Genomic DNA, 17,128 nt, shown 5'->3' with positions numbered 1-17,128 from the left:
AGCTGTGTGCCTTATGTGTCTCTCTCATGTTTTATAAATAAAGTATTACTGGGTTTTGTCTTTTTTCCAGTCTGATCATTTTTTTTGTCACTAATTGATTTTAGGCTCTTGGCTAGAATTATTGATATAGTGAGGTGGACATTCATAATCATACTTGTTTTCACTTTTCTTGCTTGTTCTCGGTTACTTCGCTCTTTTCAGGCTTTCTTTTGGATTGGGTTTTAAGAATTGTATCTCCTCTGGGCGCCTGGGTGGCTCAGTTGGTTAAGCGACTGCCTTCGGCTCAGGTCATGATCCTGGAGTCCCGGGATCGAGTCCCACATCAGGATCCCTGCTCAGCGGGGAGTCTGCTTCTCCCTCTGACCCTCCTCCCTCTCGTGCTCTCTGTCTCTCATTCTCTCTGTCTCAAATAAATAAATAAAACCTTAAAAAAAAAAAAGGTATCTCCTCCATCTCTAGCTTATTTATATGTACTACTTTCTTTTGTTATAGTCAGCATCATCTAGAGTATAGTGTGCATTCTCGATTAAGGTCCAGTAGAAATCTGTGTTTTTACTACTTCAGGTAACACAAGGACGTTAGGAAACTTTAACCCCACCTATTCTTGTACGCACTTATTGCCGTATGTATATAATGGGTAAAAGCAACATAAATGTTTGTATCCTGAACGTCCATTCAGATCTCCCCACATGCATACCCATACCAGGCTCCTTATTTTTCCTTGGGTCTCACAACTTCCATCTGAGGTCATTTCTTTCTAAAAAACACTCTTTGTTCCTGCTTTTAGTAGGGAATATGCAGTTGTCTGAAATTTTCCATCCGTAATCTTGTTCTTTTTTTTTTTTAATGTTTTATTTATTCATGAGAGTCAGAGAGAGAGAGAGAGAGAGGCAGAGGGAGAAGCAGGCTCCCCGCCTAGCAGGGAGCCCGATTTGAGACTCGATCCCAGGACCCTGGGATCATGACCTGAGCCGAAGGCAGACGCTTAACCATCTGAGCCACCCAGGCGCCCCCATAATCTTGTTCTTGGAGGATGTCTTCATGTAGGAATCTATCGGGAAGTAAATTTCTTTGATCATCTTGAAAATTTTGAAATAATGTTTCCAGTGCCCTTTTTTTTTTTTTAAGTCAGCTGTTGAATTGCAGTTTTTAAGATACTTGGTGTTTGGTCTTTGGTTTAGCGATTTTGCACTGCTGTTTCTGGGTGTGGTTTTCTTTCTGTTTGTGCTGCTTTTCCTAAGTTAGCCTCTTGGATCCCAGGATCTGCACCTCTGGCTACCTGGGCCCTTTCTCCTCACGAGCCGTCCCTGCTCCGTTTCTTGCCCTCCCTCTTTGGGGGACCTGAAATATGTGTGTTCAGGCCTTTTCCCTGTGCCCCTGGCTCCCCTGCCCTCTGTTCTGTTCTCGCCCCCATCTCGCCGTTCTGATGGGAAGTCTGTTTGTGGTTCATCCGCAGACCGCTCTTCACCCATTGAATTATTTCTGGGTGAGATATTTTCAGTCCTAGAATTTCACTTGGTTCCTTTCTGTACTGTCTTGATTTTCTGACAAAATTCTTCATCTTGTATTGCACCCCTTTGAACATAATGATCTCTCTGTATCTGATCATCCACTAACTGGTGCCCCTGGGGGTCTGTGTACCTCGACTAGTTCTTTGTTTGCCTGCCTATTTTTGGTCGGGCCCTGGGCTTTGTGCATAAAAGCTTGTGGCAGTAATTTGAGTCCTAGGATAGTATCTTCTTTTCTAGAAGATGATTTTTAAACATTTCTGACAGATGGCCAGGGGCAGCAGCAGTTCTGGGTCTAGTTTAGGAGGGTTAGATGAACCCTGTCACAGTCCCCTCCTCCGGGGCAGGGCCTTCAGTGTCTTTGCAGCTCTCCTGTCCTCTCCCCTGCCTCCAGCTTCAAGCCGCTCCAGTTGCTGGCTCCCCTTTCTGGGTGTCCTTCTCCTGGATTTCTTACCTGACATTTTATTTTTTTATTTTTTAAGATATTATTTATTTATTTGACAGAGAGAGACACAGGGAGAGAGAGAACACAAGCAGGGGGAGTGGGAGAGGGAGAAGCAGGCTTCCCGCTGAGCAGAGAGCCCGATGCGGGGCTCGATCCCAGGACCCTGGGATCATGACCTGAGCCGAAGGCAGACGCTGAACGATTAAGCCACCCAGGCGCCCCCTTACCTGACATTTTAGCTTTAAATGCCTCTAAGCAGATTAAAAACATATTTTGTCCAGCTTTCCTGGTTCTCAGCAGGAGTGTTGATTGCACCACATCCTTTTCTCAGTGGTTCGAAATGCTCCCTTTGCCAAGGATACCCTTATGGCTCTCTTCTGTCGCTTGAAGGGATCAGATATGAAAACGCCTCTTTCATTTCCCTCACGAGCACCTGAGCCCCTGCCTGCCTGTGTGAGCAGGGAGTCCGGGATCTCCTCGTCCTGGAACAGCCCAGGGCATTCGTATCCAGAGCGGGGAGTGCTCCTGGGAAGTGCCAACTGGGGGACGGGGCTCTGATCCACCCCAGGCTCAGTCCTCAGTTACGGAGGCTTCTGTGCCCACCCCATGGCTCATAGCTGTTCCCCAAGTCTGCCGTGCCGTGTCCTCAGCTTGGCCGCACACATTCTCCTGCTGTGTGTGCATTTTCCTGTAGACTCCCGCACTGGCTCTCCGTCTCCAGACGCAGTGACTGGGTCTGGGGGTTAGCCTCAGCCTTCCCAGGGTGGGTACCAGCACTCCTGTGAGGAGCCTGCTTCGATTAGGTAGAGATGAGCACAAAGGAGATCAAACACATGGGAGAATTTCTTTCCAGAATATGATTAAATTTCTGCTTCCTTTCTTAGGTCTAGGTGTTAGCGACAGATTCAGTGAACTATTTTATCAGTTAATTGCTATAAACCAGCTCTTCTCAAATGCAGGTGCACATCACAGTCACCTGGCAGCTTGTTAGGTCGGATTGCTGGCCGCAGGTCCCACACTGAGTAGGTCTGGGCGGGGCCCAGGAATGTGCATTTCTCCCAGGACCCCACCTGGTGCTGGGGCTCCTTGGTCTGGGAGCCTCACTTTGAGACCCAAACACTTGAATATTCACCAAGAATATTGTTCCATTTAAGTTTATTGGGTATTATAGCTTAGATGCCTTTTTTTTTTTTTTTTAATTTTAAAGAAATAAAAGAAGAGCTTGAAGATCTGAACAAAGAGATCAAGAAAACTGCTAACAAAATCCGAGCCAAGTTGAAGGGTGAGTTTACAGCTTTGGCTGCGTGTAATGGGTGATGGTGGCGTATGGGTAATCTTGTTTCCTTTATAATCTCTTACTCTTGACATTTTTACAAGTCAGAACTGTGAGCACTATGAATTATTTGTATGAACTTGGGAGTAGTAGCCTTTACATTACTCATTGTTCTAGAATTCTTAAACTACTGGCTCTGAGGACTGCCCACAGGGAGCTAAAGCTAATGGTTGTTAATCCGCAAATTTAGGACAGAAACACGAGTTCATATACATCAAGGTTAATTAAGCATTTGCTTATAATAAATTGTTAATTTCTCATAGAGGCCTATTTTTATGACTTTTTTTGCTGAATTGCAGATACTTGAGAAGGTTAATAGCTTTTCGTACGAATCTCCAGTTCTTCTTAGTTTCTTAAATTTGCAGGAGTTTAGCTTCCGGTGCTGGAGGTTCAGCTCCAAGAGGTAGTTTCTGGGAGGTGTGGGCATAGAGGGAGATGCTGGGAAGACACGCTTTATCTGATTGTTACAAAAGAGCATTCAAATCCAGGAAATCTCTGTGAATCAGAAAGAACTTTTGTCAGGGAGCATTTCAGACAGGTGGGGGCAGGGAGATGACGGCCTGAAGCCTGTGGCCACACCCTTCAGCTTTGCGCCCCCAGGGCTCCCACCTGCCCAGGTGGCTTCATCAGCACATAAGTCAGTGTATTGCAGAACAGAAGGATTTTCACCTAAGAATACAATCACAATGCCATGATTATATCCAGTTATTTATTAGGAAATATCCCATCAGAATTTATGCTTCCCCAGTGTTCTTTGAATTTCTTTTTACAGCATGCTTGAACTGGGTTCCAGATAAGGATCATCCCCTGGGATTGGTGGCATGTCACTTAAAGTTTTTAAAACTCAGACTCTCCTTCCCTCTTCCCCCCCTTTTTTATTTTGGTTGGAGAGACCAGGACATTTGTCCATCAGACTTGGCCATGCCTCAGGGTTTGAAAGCTCTGTATCTCCTGTAGATGGATGGTTAAATTCTCCAAACTCCATCAGTCAGGTGATTTCTTTTGTTTGTTTTTCTTTTAAATGTTAAGATAGAACATCTGGTTTTATTTTGTGGTATTACCAACGATGGATATCATTATTGAGATCCATAAATTGATGAGGAATTGATAAGAAAGAAAAACATTTCGAGGTTTGGCTTGAGAAACCTCTGTTTTTTAGTTTAAAAGGTGACTCTTTTCCTGTCTGTTTCCAGCTATTGAGCAAAATTTTGACCAGGATGAGAGTGGGAACCGGACTTCGGTGGATCTTCGCATCCGGAGAACCCAGGTTTGGTTGTCCGCCTCATCCAGACTGCAGCGATGAGGAGAATAGGTCTTTTTACTTCTTTCAAATTGAAAATAGTGCATCTTTATGTCACATTAATCCTTACATCTCTATAGATGACCTCCTTATTATGAAGAAAAAGGGTATTCAGTCCATCAACAGAGTTCTGCTCTGAAGAGCAATATTATCTGACTTATCCGAATCCCTGGAGGGTGGGGGGGTGAGGTCCTTCTAAAGGTTTGTGGTCCAGGCTGCTCCCTTCTGCTTGACAAAGAGGGGCCCAGCGTGCAGGCCAGGCCTCGTCCAGTAAGCCGGGACCCACGGGCGAGCTCGCATCACAGTGTCCGCGTCTGTAAGGTGGGGTCGCTGGTGGTGCTCGTGAGGCTCTCAGCCCGGGTTCTGTCGCAGAGTTGGCCGCGGCTCATCTCACTGTCTGTGTGAGGGACTCCCGTAACAGGTGCAGTTTTCCTGATGTCATGTTTTTGTATGTCACTTTCAGCGGAAATGATCGTTGTGTATTAATTTCTTCTGTGTTAATAGCATTCCGTACTATCTCGGAAATTTGTGGAAGTTATGACAGAATATAATGAGGCACAGACTCTGTTCCGGGAGCGGAGCAAAGGACGGATACAGCGTCAGCTAGAAATAAGTGAGTAAAGGAAAATGCTATTTTTGTAAAAAAACATTTTTCTTAAGGTCTGACATCAAAGTACTGTAATTTCAGAATAGTTATTCCATCTTTATTTTTTGCCAATATTGCAAAACCTAAAACCTTTTCATGACTTCCTGTTCATTGAATCACCAGAACTTTTTCTTTATTTACATCCTTTGGAAAATCCTTGGTGAGTGGACTTTAAATTACTTTCTAATCAGCATTATTTTTGGAGGGTTAATCAGATTTGGAAAACTTTCAGCCATTATCTCCTCAAGTACTTTTCTGTTGCCCCCAAACCTCCGTGCCCCGTCTGGGGAGACGGTCTCTGAGGGCTCACGGTGCTGTGTGTCTGGCGAGCAAGCGCGGACGGCCCTTTGCTCCAGTCTGCCTTGCAAGGACCCGTGTGGAGCCGTCAGCCTGGGACGGTGGGGCTTGGGCCTCCCTCTGGGCGGAGGGCACTTTGCTGACCGCATAAGGGTCCGTCAGGTGTGTCCGCTCCCCGTCAGAGAAGACCAGGGCTCCTCAGCTGTGGCATGAGCTCATGACGGGCAGCGTGCACCTCCCCAGGGACCTGGGGAGCCCGGAGGAGCTGCGAGTGTGAACCTCATCACATGGCATTTCAACATATTGACAGAGACACAGTTATATACAGCACACCAGTGACGTGTGAAGAGTGCAGGTCAGCGGCTTTAGTGGGTCGCACAGCCGATTGTAGACCATTCGTCGCCCCAGGAATGTGCACCCACCATCAGTCGCTCCCCGCGCCTCTTCCCTGGAGCCCCCGGCAGCCACCAGCCTCTGCCAATTCGCCCGTTTTGGACACTTCACATACATGGAATCATGCAATTTGGGGTCTTTTGTGACTGGCCCCTTTGACTTAACACAGATGTTTCGAGGTGCGGCTGTCCCGCGGCCTGACTGAGGCTCCATCGTGCGGACGGGCCGCGCTGGGTTTACCTGGGCCTCAGCTGACGGACGTTTGGTCATTTCCACTTTGTGACGATATGAATAATGCTGCTGTCAACATTCACTTTAAATGCTATTTTAATTATTATGACAGTCATTTTACTTTGTCTTTTGTGGCACAAATTGTAAAAAATAAGAATTATCAATTGAGTTTTTCCAAAAACCTGTGAATGTATTTCATAGAGAGCATTAATATATTTAAGCTCAAGGAAAAATACCAACAACCAACACATAAGTGTTAAAGCGTCTGATTCTAATTATTCAGTCTTTATTTATGACTTTCTTTTTTTTTTTTAAAGATTTTATTTATTTATTTGAGAGAGAGAATGAGACAGAGAGAGAGAGCACGAGATGGGGGAGGGTCAGAGGGAGAAGCAGGCTCCCCGCCGAGCAGGGAGCCCGACGTGGGACTCGATCCCGGGACTCCAGGATCATGACCTGAGCCGAAGGCAGTCGCTTAACCAACTGAGCCACCCAGGCGCCCTATTTGTGACTTTCTATCTATGCTGATAACATACCCTTTATCTGTAAGCCAGAGTTAAACTTTTAGGAAAACGTGTGGCCCAAAATTACATATGATGTCCTCCTTGTAGTTGTTTCTCATTCATACTCAAGTTAGATTTTATGATTCATTCCAGTTATGAGGTTCTACATGAGAGTTTCCTAATTTTTCCTGTTTCTTAGTCTTATGTCAGTTTCTCTCAACATTAACACTCTTCTAAGAAAATACATTTGAAAGGTTAGAAAAATGTTTAAAAATGTAAACTCAGGTTTTAGTTGCTAACTTACGGTTGAAAGAGTCGTCTATAAATGTTGGCACGTTCTGAGTGGAGTTTGTGTTCGTCTTGCAGCTGGAAGAACCACGACGGATGATGAGCTGGAGGAAATGCTGGAGACCGGGGGCCCTTCTGTCTTCACGGCAGACGTGAGCATCCGGGAGGCCGCGGCCGCGCGCCCACACGTCCCTGCCTGCGCCTCATTCCCAAAGTGGCCCTGAGTTCATCAGTATTTCTTTTTTGTGTTTGTTTTTCAAAGATTATATCAGATTCACAAATTACTAGACAAGCTCTCAATGAAATTGAGTCTCGTCACAAGGACATCATGAAGCTGGAGACCAGCATCCGGGAGCTGCATGAAATGTTCACGGACATGGCTATGTTCGTGGAGACCCAGGTAACTGCACACATCTCCCCATCTCCAAGCGGACAGCAGGCATTTGTGAAATCTCCTATCGGATTCCCGCGTAGCCGAGGAAGCCAGCATTTTGGATCCAGTCTCAAAATTCAGAAGTTGATTGCAGTGTTTCTGTGAGACAGGGACGCTGGCAATGGCTTCAACTTTGAACAGTGAGGGACCGGCTTCCTTAAATTCTGTGTGTCCACAGGACAGCCGACTAGGCCACCACAGGCAGACTGTTGTTCAGGGAGATTTTTAGTGAGACGTACAAATACTGTGCTGGAACTGTAAGCGAACAGGGAGATAGAGTCTCACGTGTGTACATCCCCCTCTGTATGAGCATAGTTCTGTGTCACGCACATGCGTGTACGTATATGGCATGAACTCGGCTCCGTAGAGCAGTGTTCGCAGAAGGAAAGAAATCTACCAAGTAAAATAACAGTGGGACTGTGGGGGATTTTAATATTCTTCTCTAAAATACATGTGTTTTTAAGTGTTCTATAAGGAGCATGTATTAGAATGATAATTGGGAGAAACATTTAAAAGAATAAGCCCTAAATCTAGGGTACCGTCCGTGACACAGCTAGAAGCCTGTGGTCACTGCGTGGTGGTGTTTCTTGGTTTGTCCAATGACGCAGGCGGGGAGGGTGTGGAGGTTCCCCTGGGAGAGGATGGAAGGAATGTAGACAATTCCTCACAAAATACAAAATCCAGTGTCAAATACAGGCAGGTGTGTTCTGACTCCTGGGACCTGAATCAGGCCCTGCGGGATGTTTCCAGTAGGGAGCGAGGCCTGCACGCGGCCGCTCATTGATTCAGGGGTTAAGATTCGGGGGACGCCCGCGCCGTGGGAGGGTCGGTGTCACACATCTTCGATAGATCGCGTCCTCACGGCCCTGAAGGCTGGTTTCAGGACCTGCTCTGGCAGGAGCAGTCTGGTGAGAAGTTTCTGGATTGTGTGAGGGATGACAGGAAGTCCATCCTTGTACGGGATTCATTCTGCATGTGTATCACTGACCTTTTGAAGAACACTTTATTTTGAGGACGTTTATCATAAACTGGAAAGCTCAGGTACTGTGGGATTGGTGGGAGAACCCAACAGCCCCGGGACAGCGGGCGGGGGGCTCACTCTTGTTGGCCTGGGTGGAGCCCTTGCCTTCCTGCGCCGGGAGTCTGCCAGCTTCGAATTTTCAGGGAGAGTTCCGAAGGGAGCCGCTCGGCAGTAGGGACCCTACGTTGTTTCTGTGATTGTGAAAGATTTTCGAGTGCCTTAGACTTTAATCGTGACGGTTCTACACCAGATGTGTTGCGTAAGCTCCCGTAGGAAAAGGGCTGCGTTCCTAGCTTTGTGTCCAATGCATGCTGTCGCCTCCTGTCAGACCGCGTGCGCAGTCGGAGCCCCGGGCGAGCTTGAGTCTGTGCAGGCGTGAGGTAACGGTGCGCCGTTTTCCACCGCTTCTGTCACTGCTGCAGGGTGTGTCTGCCGTGGATGGAGAGCCAGGGGCCGTGGCCTCTCCCCTCACACCTCCCTGCACTCGCCTCACGCCACGCTCTTCCCGAGTCTCGTCAGCTCAGCGTCAGACGTACGCTGGTCTTGGTTTTCGGTGTTGGAAAGAAAGCACGACAGGTTCCGCCCGTTAGAAACGATGTCGTTGTACATCGTGTGTATGTGCGCGCCAGGAAGGCGTTGGCTGCCCGCACCTTCCCCAGGAGCGCACATACGCGAGCACAGCTCAGGAGGTACCTGACACGCCTCTCAGCAGCCTGTTGCCCACCCCTCTCATCCCTGTTCATTCTTTATAAAATGTGAACTTTGATGACTTTGTCTTGGCATGTTTACAGTGTCCTCCTCTGTTTGTAAACGGGAAAACATTCGGTGTCTGTTACGTGCACATTACGTCCACGTGAAGACTTTCTCGGCGCTCCGTGGCTGTTGTAAGATACGCACTCAGGTCTTTCGAAAATGTCCTCTGAGTCTGGAACTTTCTGTTTTAAGGGCGAAATGATCAACAACATAGAAAAAAACGTGGTGAACGCCGCAGACTACGTAGAGCATGCTAAGGAAGAAACGAAGAAGGCTATTAAATATCACAGCAAAGCTAGAAGGGTGAGTTTGGTTTTAAGAATTAAAGTGCATTCTTCATTTGGCTTTGAGTGTAGTATGTTGATGTACCCTCCTTACCAGGTAGTCCAAGAAATAAGTAATTCCTCAAGTTCTTACTTCACTTTGAAACTGAAATGATTATTTTGCTGAGCAGTTAAAGGGTGTGCAGGTAAGTGTGGTGACTGTGACCCTTCGTATTCCGTGACCCCACATTTCTCCAGAGGCTGCTGTGTCTTGGCCATTATCTGGAGGGGGTGTAAAGCTAAGGGGACTGGAATTCTAGAAGCCGTTGGTCACACATTCTGTGCAGCGAACCCTTGGCTCTCTGCTGGGGTTGCTCGCCAGGTCTCTGGTTTGGAGGAAGAAGCGCATCACCGGGACGGGACTGCGGCTGCCGTGGGGCGGCCGCGTTGAAGCTTCGTGAAGGGGCTGTACTGTCCTTACCTGAACCCCGCGTGCGTGTGAGCAAAGCTCTTCTCAGAAAACAGCGACACGACGGCATTAAGTTCTGACTCAGGCACGAGGAAGCTCTCTCCTCATTTCACGGGTGTCCTTGTCCGGCTGCTTGGGTTTCTTTCTGCCCGGGGTGGAGAAGGCCCACACGAAGCGCCTGCCGCGGCTTTCCGTCCCGGGCGGAGGCTGCGCGGGCTCGCGGTGCCCTTCTGGCCGGGGGTTTCCACGCGCTGCCCACGGAGGCCTCGGAAGGAGGCGGCTCCAGGGCGCTGGGAAGAGAGGGAGGGCCGCGGTCTGGGCGCGGAGGCGGCCGTGCCGGCTGTTCGCGGCCTCCCGTAACAGGCGCGTCTGGCCTCCACCGTCAGCCCGTGGAGCTCGGCGCCCTGCTTTCCCCTGGGCGCGTCTGAGCGTGTTCGTCGTCTTTGAGACATGACAGTGGTCTGTGTCATCGCTCTTTAAAATACCCCAACCCGAAGTGCGGTGATAAGGTCCACGCGTGAGTTCTCAGCCTACTCCAGGCACACCGAGGGCTTCCCTGACGGGGTCATTAGCAAAGGGCCGGTCCCTTTGTTTCCCTAAGCAGTGCGTCAGTGCAGCGAGAATTTTCCTGAAAAGCTGGTTTTACAAAGACGACAGGCCTCCTGTTAAGCGCGGCCTCCACTGCTGAGGAGGCCTCACCGGACGGTGTCCGCTGCTGAGAGGGGTGGTGCCCGTGTCCGGCCCTGTCGCCATCTGTCCAGTGACACGGCCGAGCCCTGACATCACAGGGCTTGTCCACGCTGCTCGCTCCGCCCCTGGACGGCCCGCTGCCGCATCTGCTCAGACCTCGGCCGTCCGTCCCCGCGCAGCTGCCTGGGCCCTGGGGGGCAGCCGGCCTGGGGTGCTGTGCTTTCTGGGGTGGAGGCTCTCACCGCCAACAGCAGAGGAACAGGCAGCGAGGGGGGGCTCATCCGTAGCTCTGCCTGCGGGAACATCGCTGCCTGCAGACTCACCGTCTCACTGATGGGACCCGATCGCCTGAGTTCTAGCACCGTTCATCTCCAAACAGTCTCACTTCGTTCAACTAAAAACCACCGTCTTTTTTTTTTATTTTTTTTTTAAAGATTTTATTTATTTATCTGAGAGAGAGAATGGGAGGCAGAGAGCATGAGAGGGGGAGGATCAGAGGAAGAAGCAGACGCCCCGCTGAGCAGGGAGCCCGATGTGGGACTCGATCCCGGGACTCCGGGATCATGACCTGAGCCGAAGGCAGTCGCTTAACCGACTGAGCCACCCAGGCGCCCTAAAAACCACCGTCTTTAAGAACTAAAAGCTGTCAAGCAATCAGACGTCCTGTGACTTAGATTTTGAAGCAGCTTCCTGTGGATTGTTTTATTTTCAGTGAATGATGTCTTCTAATGTGGTAGGAAATTACCATCATGTAATCGGCCTGCTTTCCTTTGACAGAAAAAGTGGGTAATTGTAGCTGTGTCCGCGGCCCTGGCTGCTGTAATTGCCCTAATTACTGGTTTATCAGTTGGCAAGTGAGGGTGTGGATCACGTCCGTGCCCCTGCCAGCCGGCAGTAAGTAACAGCTCATCTGCGGACTGACTTCCCCGTTAGCCAGTGGTCAACGCACGCCCGCTTTTAACGGACTTAACCGTCCTAGCGGCCCGCCCGTGGGGGAGCGGGGCCGGCCTGTCGCCCGGGGTGGCCGTGCCCGGCTGCCTCGCGCCCTGGGCGTTCGCAGGCTGCAGGTGGGGCTGCAGGTGGGGCATCTTTCACCGGAGGCCTCCTCCTCACGTGGCTGTTAAAGCAGCGCGTGCAGCTGTGGGGGGCCCCCCCGCCCTCAGGCGCCCGGACTCCGGGTGGCGGGTGGTGGCCAGAGCCCCGAGGCACTTAATGCTTTCATGTGCCTTTGGGAGTAACGGCAACAACTGAAGGTTGCTTTGTGAGATCTCCTCCCTGGGGGTCCTGGCGGGGGGCCTGGGGGCCTGGGGTCGGGGCAGAGCTCTCCGGGAAAGCCCCTCGTCTTGCTGGCGGCCCTGTGTTGGCCGCACGTGGTTTTCCCACCCCCGCCGAGGAGGACAGACAGTGATAAACGTGCCTTATTTTTGTTTACTGTGTTCACCTTTCTCCAACCTTCAGTGCATTCTGTGTTTTCCCTCTGGTCTCCTGTGCGTTTGGGAGCCTCCGCCCCGCTGAGCGCTCCGGCTGGAGGGCTGGCTGGTGAGCTGCACCCCTCGTCCCGGGCCGGTCGGCCTGGTCCTTCCGAGGGCCGCCGGCCGGGTGCTGCCGGGTGGTCCCGGGGGCGCCCCCTCTGCGGCCGGGAGAGTGAGCTCAGACGCGTGACAGACACGAGTAAGGAGGCCCGTGTGCTGTGGGCCTGAGCTCCGTCCCAGCGGGAGCCGGCGGCCCTGAGCCCGCGCAGCGTGGTGGTCGCGGTCCCCGCAACACTCGATCACTCGGGAAGTTGTTTCAGAATAGGCTCCGGCCGCTGCGTTGGTGGAAGGTCGTTCTTTAGAAGGAAGGAGGCTTAGCACTCTTTTTATTTGGACGTTTATGTGATCCTCACGATGCTGTCCTGTTAGCTCTGCTGGAGAACATGGTGTCTGTGATTTTTCTTTGCTAATGTAATTGCATTTAGAAATATTTTTATAATTGCTTTAAATACACGTATTTTCTTCGTTTTTCCTGGTGGTCATAATATGGTTGGTTGAATGTGGTTACACTAAAGATTTTAAAATTAATCTTTAGATTGGACCCAGGGATGCTGTTTGGTAATGCCATTGAGTACAAGCAGGTTTTTCAGTGTGATTTTGGCGGGGGCAGTGGGCTTATCGTGGGTGCTGGGCCCAGATGCCCGGTTTACCCCAAGGTCTTTAAAAAAGAACACAGAACAATCCTCGTTAATAAAAACACACCAAAGTGCACACCAACAATTACTCCGTTTGTACAAATGCAGTGGTTGGTAACTGTAGCTCCGTCAGCGGCCCTGGTTGCTGTAATTGCTGTGTTCGGCAGAGCCCTCCGGTAGGCCAGGCTCCGGACTGTAGGAGGTAATCCGAGTCCCCACAGCCCTGCAGCCTGGGTGGGACGCTTGATTTCCTGTCCGAGGAGACAGGCAGAGCGTGCCCTGCCCGTGGTTCTTTGTAACTCAGAACAGGATGTTCTGACGTAACTCAGAACAGGGTTGACGCCCCGGGGTGCGCTCTGCCCACTGAGAGGAGGGCACGCGTTTGGTTGGAGCTGTTAGCAGGGTGTTAGACGAGAACGACTGTGGCATCTGGGTTGCAGGAGGCCAGCTGTCATGGAATTCAGGGGAGCATGCCCGCAAGCCAGTGGGGAAGGAAGGACACATGTGCGCAGTGCCGGGCCCCGCAGAGCCAGCCCCTGGGGCGCGGAAAGAGCTCACGTGCAGGGTGGCCGCCTCTCCCAGGGACCCCAGGCGGTGGCACTGGAGCTGAAGGGTGGTGGCCCACGGGAAGGGCGAAGGTATCGCAGGCCTAAGGAAAAGGCTGTCCTCAGATCAGGGTGCTGAGCGGAGTTCTCGGGGCCACAGTGCTCACGCCAGGAGCGCGCGCGGGTCTGACGGAGGGGGCCTGAAGGCGGCGCTCCCTACCCTGTGCCTGGCAGAGCTGCCCCAGGGCCTGGCCGCTGAGCGTCGGGGCCCGCGGTGGGGATGGAGCCGCTGCAGGCCGGTGCCGGCTCCCCCAGCGGGTTTCTCCGGGGCCCTGCGGCACGCGGCCTGCGTGCGCTCTGCGGTGGTGCAGGTGAGGAGTCGTCTGCAAAGAGAACTCCGGGGGGTCGTGCGGGCCCCGGTGCCTTTCATCTAGTCCTCCTCCGCCGGGCAGGTCCCCTGGGCCGGACCAGACGCCTTAAGCCAAAGGTGGTTTAGCTCCAGCTGTGCAGGGATGCTTGTTGGCTGAGAAACAAAGCCAGCTGTGCTTGTTGCCCGGCCTCTGGCTGGGGATGCGGCGGAAGACGGGTCAGCGGCGTATGGTTTCTCGCACACGTGCACACACCTCAGTGTAAAGACACGGGCAAGTAGGATGTCAGCAAACGAGAGTCATTTAAAGTTTTGAGAAGATGTGCAGGACGTCTGAGGAATAGCAGCTTGTCGTTTCAGTATGATCAGTAGAGAGCGTTCGTGAAGGACCCACACGGTGCCAAGTGGACATGCCTTTCCCTCCAGAGCAAGTCGTCGTCGTCGTCATCGTTGTAACACCTCTTTTAACTACATCCCCTTAATTTAATAGACACGTGTGCGTAACGCAGAGCTCTGCCGGTGGAGCTTTCCTTCCCCACCCCTCCCTTTTCTGTGACCTGTAAGACTTGTATTTTAAACTGTCAGATTTTGTTAAGAAATGACATTAGTGATTTCTTTCTTTTGATACCTTGCAAATTAATGTTTTTCTTTATCTTGCAGAAAATGATGTTCATTGTTATTTGTGTAACTGTTTTGCTTGTGATCCTTGGAATTGTCCTCGCAACAACGCTGTCATAGCGACGATGTCCTGAGGGCCACTCTCCTTGGAGCCAGACCACAGCTGCAGCAGGTCCACGCCTCCCGTTCCTTGCCTGAGCCCCAGGCGCTGTGACGTATGGCGCTGGGTGCTGATCTTTTCTTAGTGAAGGCGAGGGGAAAACTCGACGGGATGCATCGTGCAGGGAGGGTCTGTGAGCAGGATGGGCGTGCCCAGTTACCCCCAACGTCCCTGGACTCGGAACAGCACATCACCAAAATGTAACAATGTGAAACTTAACTTCAGTGGCCTTAAAATAAGGAATTATTGAAAATTTCAATTTTTTTTTTTTATATTTCAGTGTTAAAAATACATGTGAAGTTTAATTAGGAATACTTTATGTTAGGAAGCTACTAGATTTCAGGTCTGAGCTTTCCTTCCCCACCCCCTCTCAGCTAACATGCTAATTAAGAGACGGTTTTGTACTGTGTTTAATTCGTGTTTGTTTGGTGTTTGCAACAAAAACGTTTATCGTCACAGAGCTGTTTTGTAAGATATCTATAATTTTAAATGTTTATAAATTGTTTAATATATTAACATCTTAATTTACTCCATTTTTATATATTGAATATTGCCTTTTGAAAGAGTACTCGTAATATTAATAGAACCAGCTTTGCACAGTTGTTTACAGTTTGCCTTTGGCAAAGCACACGTCAGCTGCAAAGCCCTGGAAAGCCTTTCAAGTGCCTGTTGATACTGATTTGTGAGGTTCCAGCGCACCTGACCCCTCCAGGACAGTCCCCGTTCCTGTGCTCATCTCCACGGCCCGAACTCAGACATCAGATCCCGCGCTGTGAAAGGACACGGCCTCTTGCTTGTTCATTAGAAATAAGGTCTGTGCGTCCCTGTTTACATTAATGCGGCCTGAGTTTAGGATGGTGAGAAGACCAAGAGTCAGTACTTTCTAAACTCATGGCAATTATTTCCACACGTTAATTCTTCTAAATGTAAACTGTTGTACAGGGTCCTTAAATGCTCTTGTTAAGTACTTACTATTCTGCTGAACTTCAAAAGTGAATTACCAAAGTTTATAGGAATCTATAGTTAAACATTTTATTGCTCATTCATGTTTTTTAGTATAATAATATGGTTTATTTTTTGACTTGTAAAATGTATGGGATCTCACTAGTGAGTGGGCATTTCGAAGAAAGCTAGTCAAATTGTAAATAAATGTGAAGGATGTTCGAAATGTCACAAACTGGTTACCGCTATCCGCGATTGTGTAAGCACACGCCTGTGTTCCGACGTTGGTTTGGAAACGGATGGGGACGTTTGATTCCGCACAGTAGGTGTGAATGATGTTGAGCAGTTTGGAAACTGTGTTCTGTATGTAATCCAATTATGAATTCCACTCGTTCCTAATTTATGCACTCAGCGGCCTAGCTGAGACTCACATGTGAACGGATGCATGTCGTTTGCTGGCTGGTCACCTGTGCGTCCTCAGAATTACGAGAGGAGCCTGCTGGCTGTCACGTGTTCTTAAAAATCTTGAAATGGCCTGTCAGTGGGGTGTGCTCCCTGACCTGTGCCTACGTCGGAGACACGACTGGAGGGATCATGCTTTGTACTAGTGTGGCTTTTGTGCTCCTGTTTGTGTCCTCATGTCCGTGTGTCCGTCCGGCCCCCGTTCTCCTCCAGCTCCGTCTCCAGGTCATTCTTTCGTCTGAAGGCCTTACTGAATGTGTGCTTTTGTCGTTGAAGTTATGGAAATGCCTTTTGATTTCTGTTTGGGTAAATATTTAAGTCAGTCATTAAATAGCACGTCTGTATGTGTAAGCCTCAAGCACCTGTTTGAGATCAGATTTTTAAAAATATATTTACAGGTTCACTTGTTACTTTTTATCATTTCTTCAAATATTTTATGTTTACATTAAAAAAAAAAACTGCCAGAGAACTGAAAACCAATTTACTTTCTGTCTTGTCATTTCTGGAAAGATTTTTGGGGACATACTTTATTGCATACCCATTAATAAATTGTTCTAAGAAAATTACTCTTACCCGTGGCCGTTTTTTTTTGTATCATAATGTGAGTTCATGATGTAGGGTTGTTGATAGGTTTTGGTTATTTGTGTTGTTATTACGAGCCTCTGTGGCCCGTGTCTCGAGCCCATGTGAGTTCCGGCAGCTCACAACAAATGCTAATTCAGGGGACGTGGGTTACATCTCAGAGTCACTGGCTTCCACTGCTTATGTCCACTCGACAGATTCTTCTTTATTAATGGGGTTGGTGGGGGGGGAGTCCTCCCGCCCCCGGTGCGCTGAGCTGTTTATCCTCTTTCATTGCTTAATCCTCTTCCAGAATTTTTCTTAAGTGGGATTTCCTAAATTCACAACCCTTAAATTCTAACCATATTGGAAAGTGATGTTCAAAAGCGAGAATTCTAAAAAGGGAAGAGAACTCCGTCCTGGAGCGAGCAGGTCCTGCCTGGAGCTCGGCTCTCATCCCTGTCCCGATGCCCCTTCCACAGCGAGTCTCCCTTCAAACCGCAATCTTTTTTTTTTTTTTTTAAAGATTTTATTTATTTGACAGAGAGACACACAGCGAGAGAGGGAACACAAGCAGGGGGAGTGGGAGAGGGAGAGGCAGGCTTCCTGCCGAGCAGGGAGCCCGATGTGGGACTCGATCCCAGGACCCTGGGATCATGACCTGAGCCGAAGGCAGACGCTTAACAACTGAGCCACCCAGGCGCCCCAAACCGCAATCTTGATACACATGTGC

At 49.7% G+C, this 17,128-nt stretch overlaps 1 protein-coding gene across 8 annotated transcripts in view; it reads left to right on the top strand.

Moving 5' to 3' along the window:
- The window catches only part of STX2 (syntaxin 2), a 31,239-nt gene extending 14,839 nt beyond the window's left edge, over positions 1-16,400 (top strand). For 5 of the 8 annotated variants that reach the window (XM_081802430.1, XM_031035839.2, XM_081802432.1 and 2 more), the window contains 7 exons: positions 3,161-3,235; positions 4,480-4,553; positions 5,091-5,199; positions 7,023-7,096; positions 7,207-7,344; positions 9,344-9,454; positions 14,313-16,400. In XM_081802430.1, coding sequence (XP_081658556.1) covers positions 3,161-3,235; positions 4,480-4,553; positions 5,091-5,199; positions 7,023-7,096; positions 7,207-7,344; positions 9,344-9,454; positions 14,313-14,390 — 659 coding nt within the window. In that variant the 3' untranslated portion in view covers positions 14,391-16,400. Of the gene's footprint in view, positions 1-3,160; positions 3,236-4,177; positions 4,279-4,479; positions 4,554-5,090; positions 5,200-7,022; positions 7,097-7,206; positions 7,345-9,343; positions 9,455-9,532; positions 10,978-11,350; positions 12,267-14,312 lie in introns of those variants that run through there. The other 3 variants (XM_081802434.1, XM_081802431.1, XM_031035841.2) reach the window with 3 other exon arrangements.
- The last annotated feature ends 728 nt before the right edge of the window (positions 16,401-17,128 follow it).

This window comes from Leptonychotes weddellii, chromosome 13, assembly GCF_054177405.1.
Source record: "Leptonychotes weddellii isolate Sample4059 chromosome 13, ASM5417740v2, whole genome shotgun sequence".
NCBI lineage: Eukaryota > Metazoa > Chordata > Mammalia > Carnivora > Phocidae > Leptonychotes > Leptonychotes weddellii.
The sequence above is the reverse complement of the archived record's forward strand: the minus strand, read 5'-3'. Positions and strand labels throughout refer to the sequence as shown.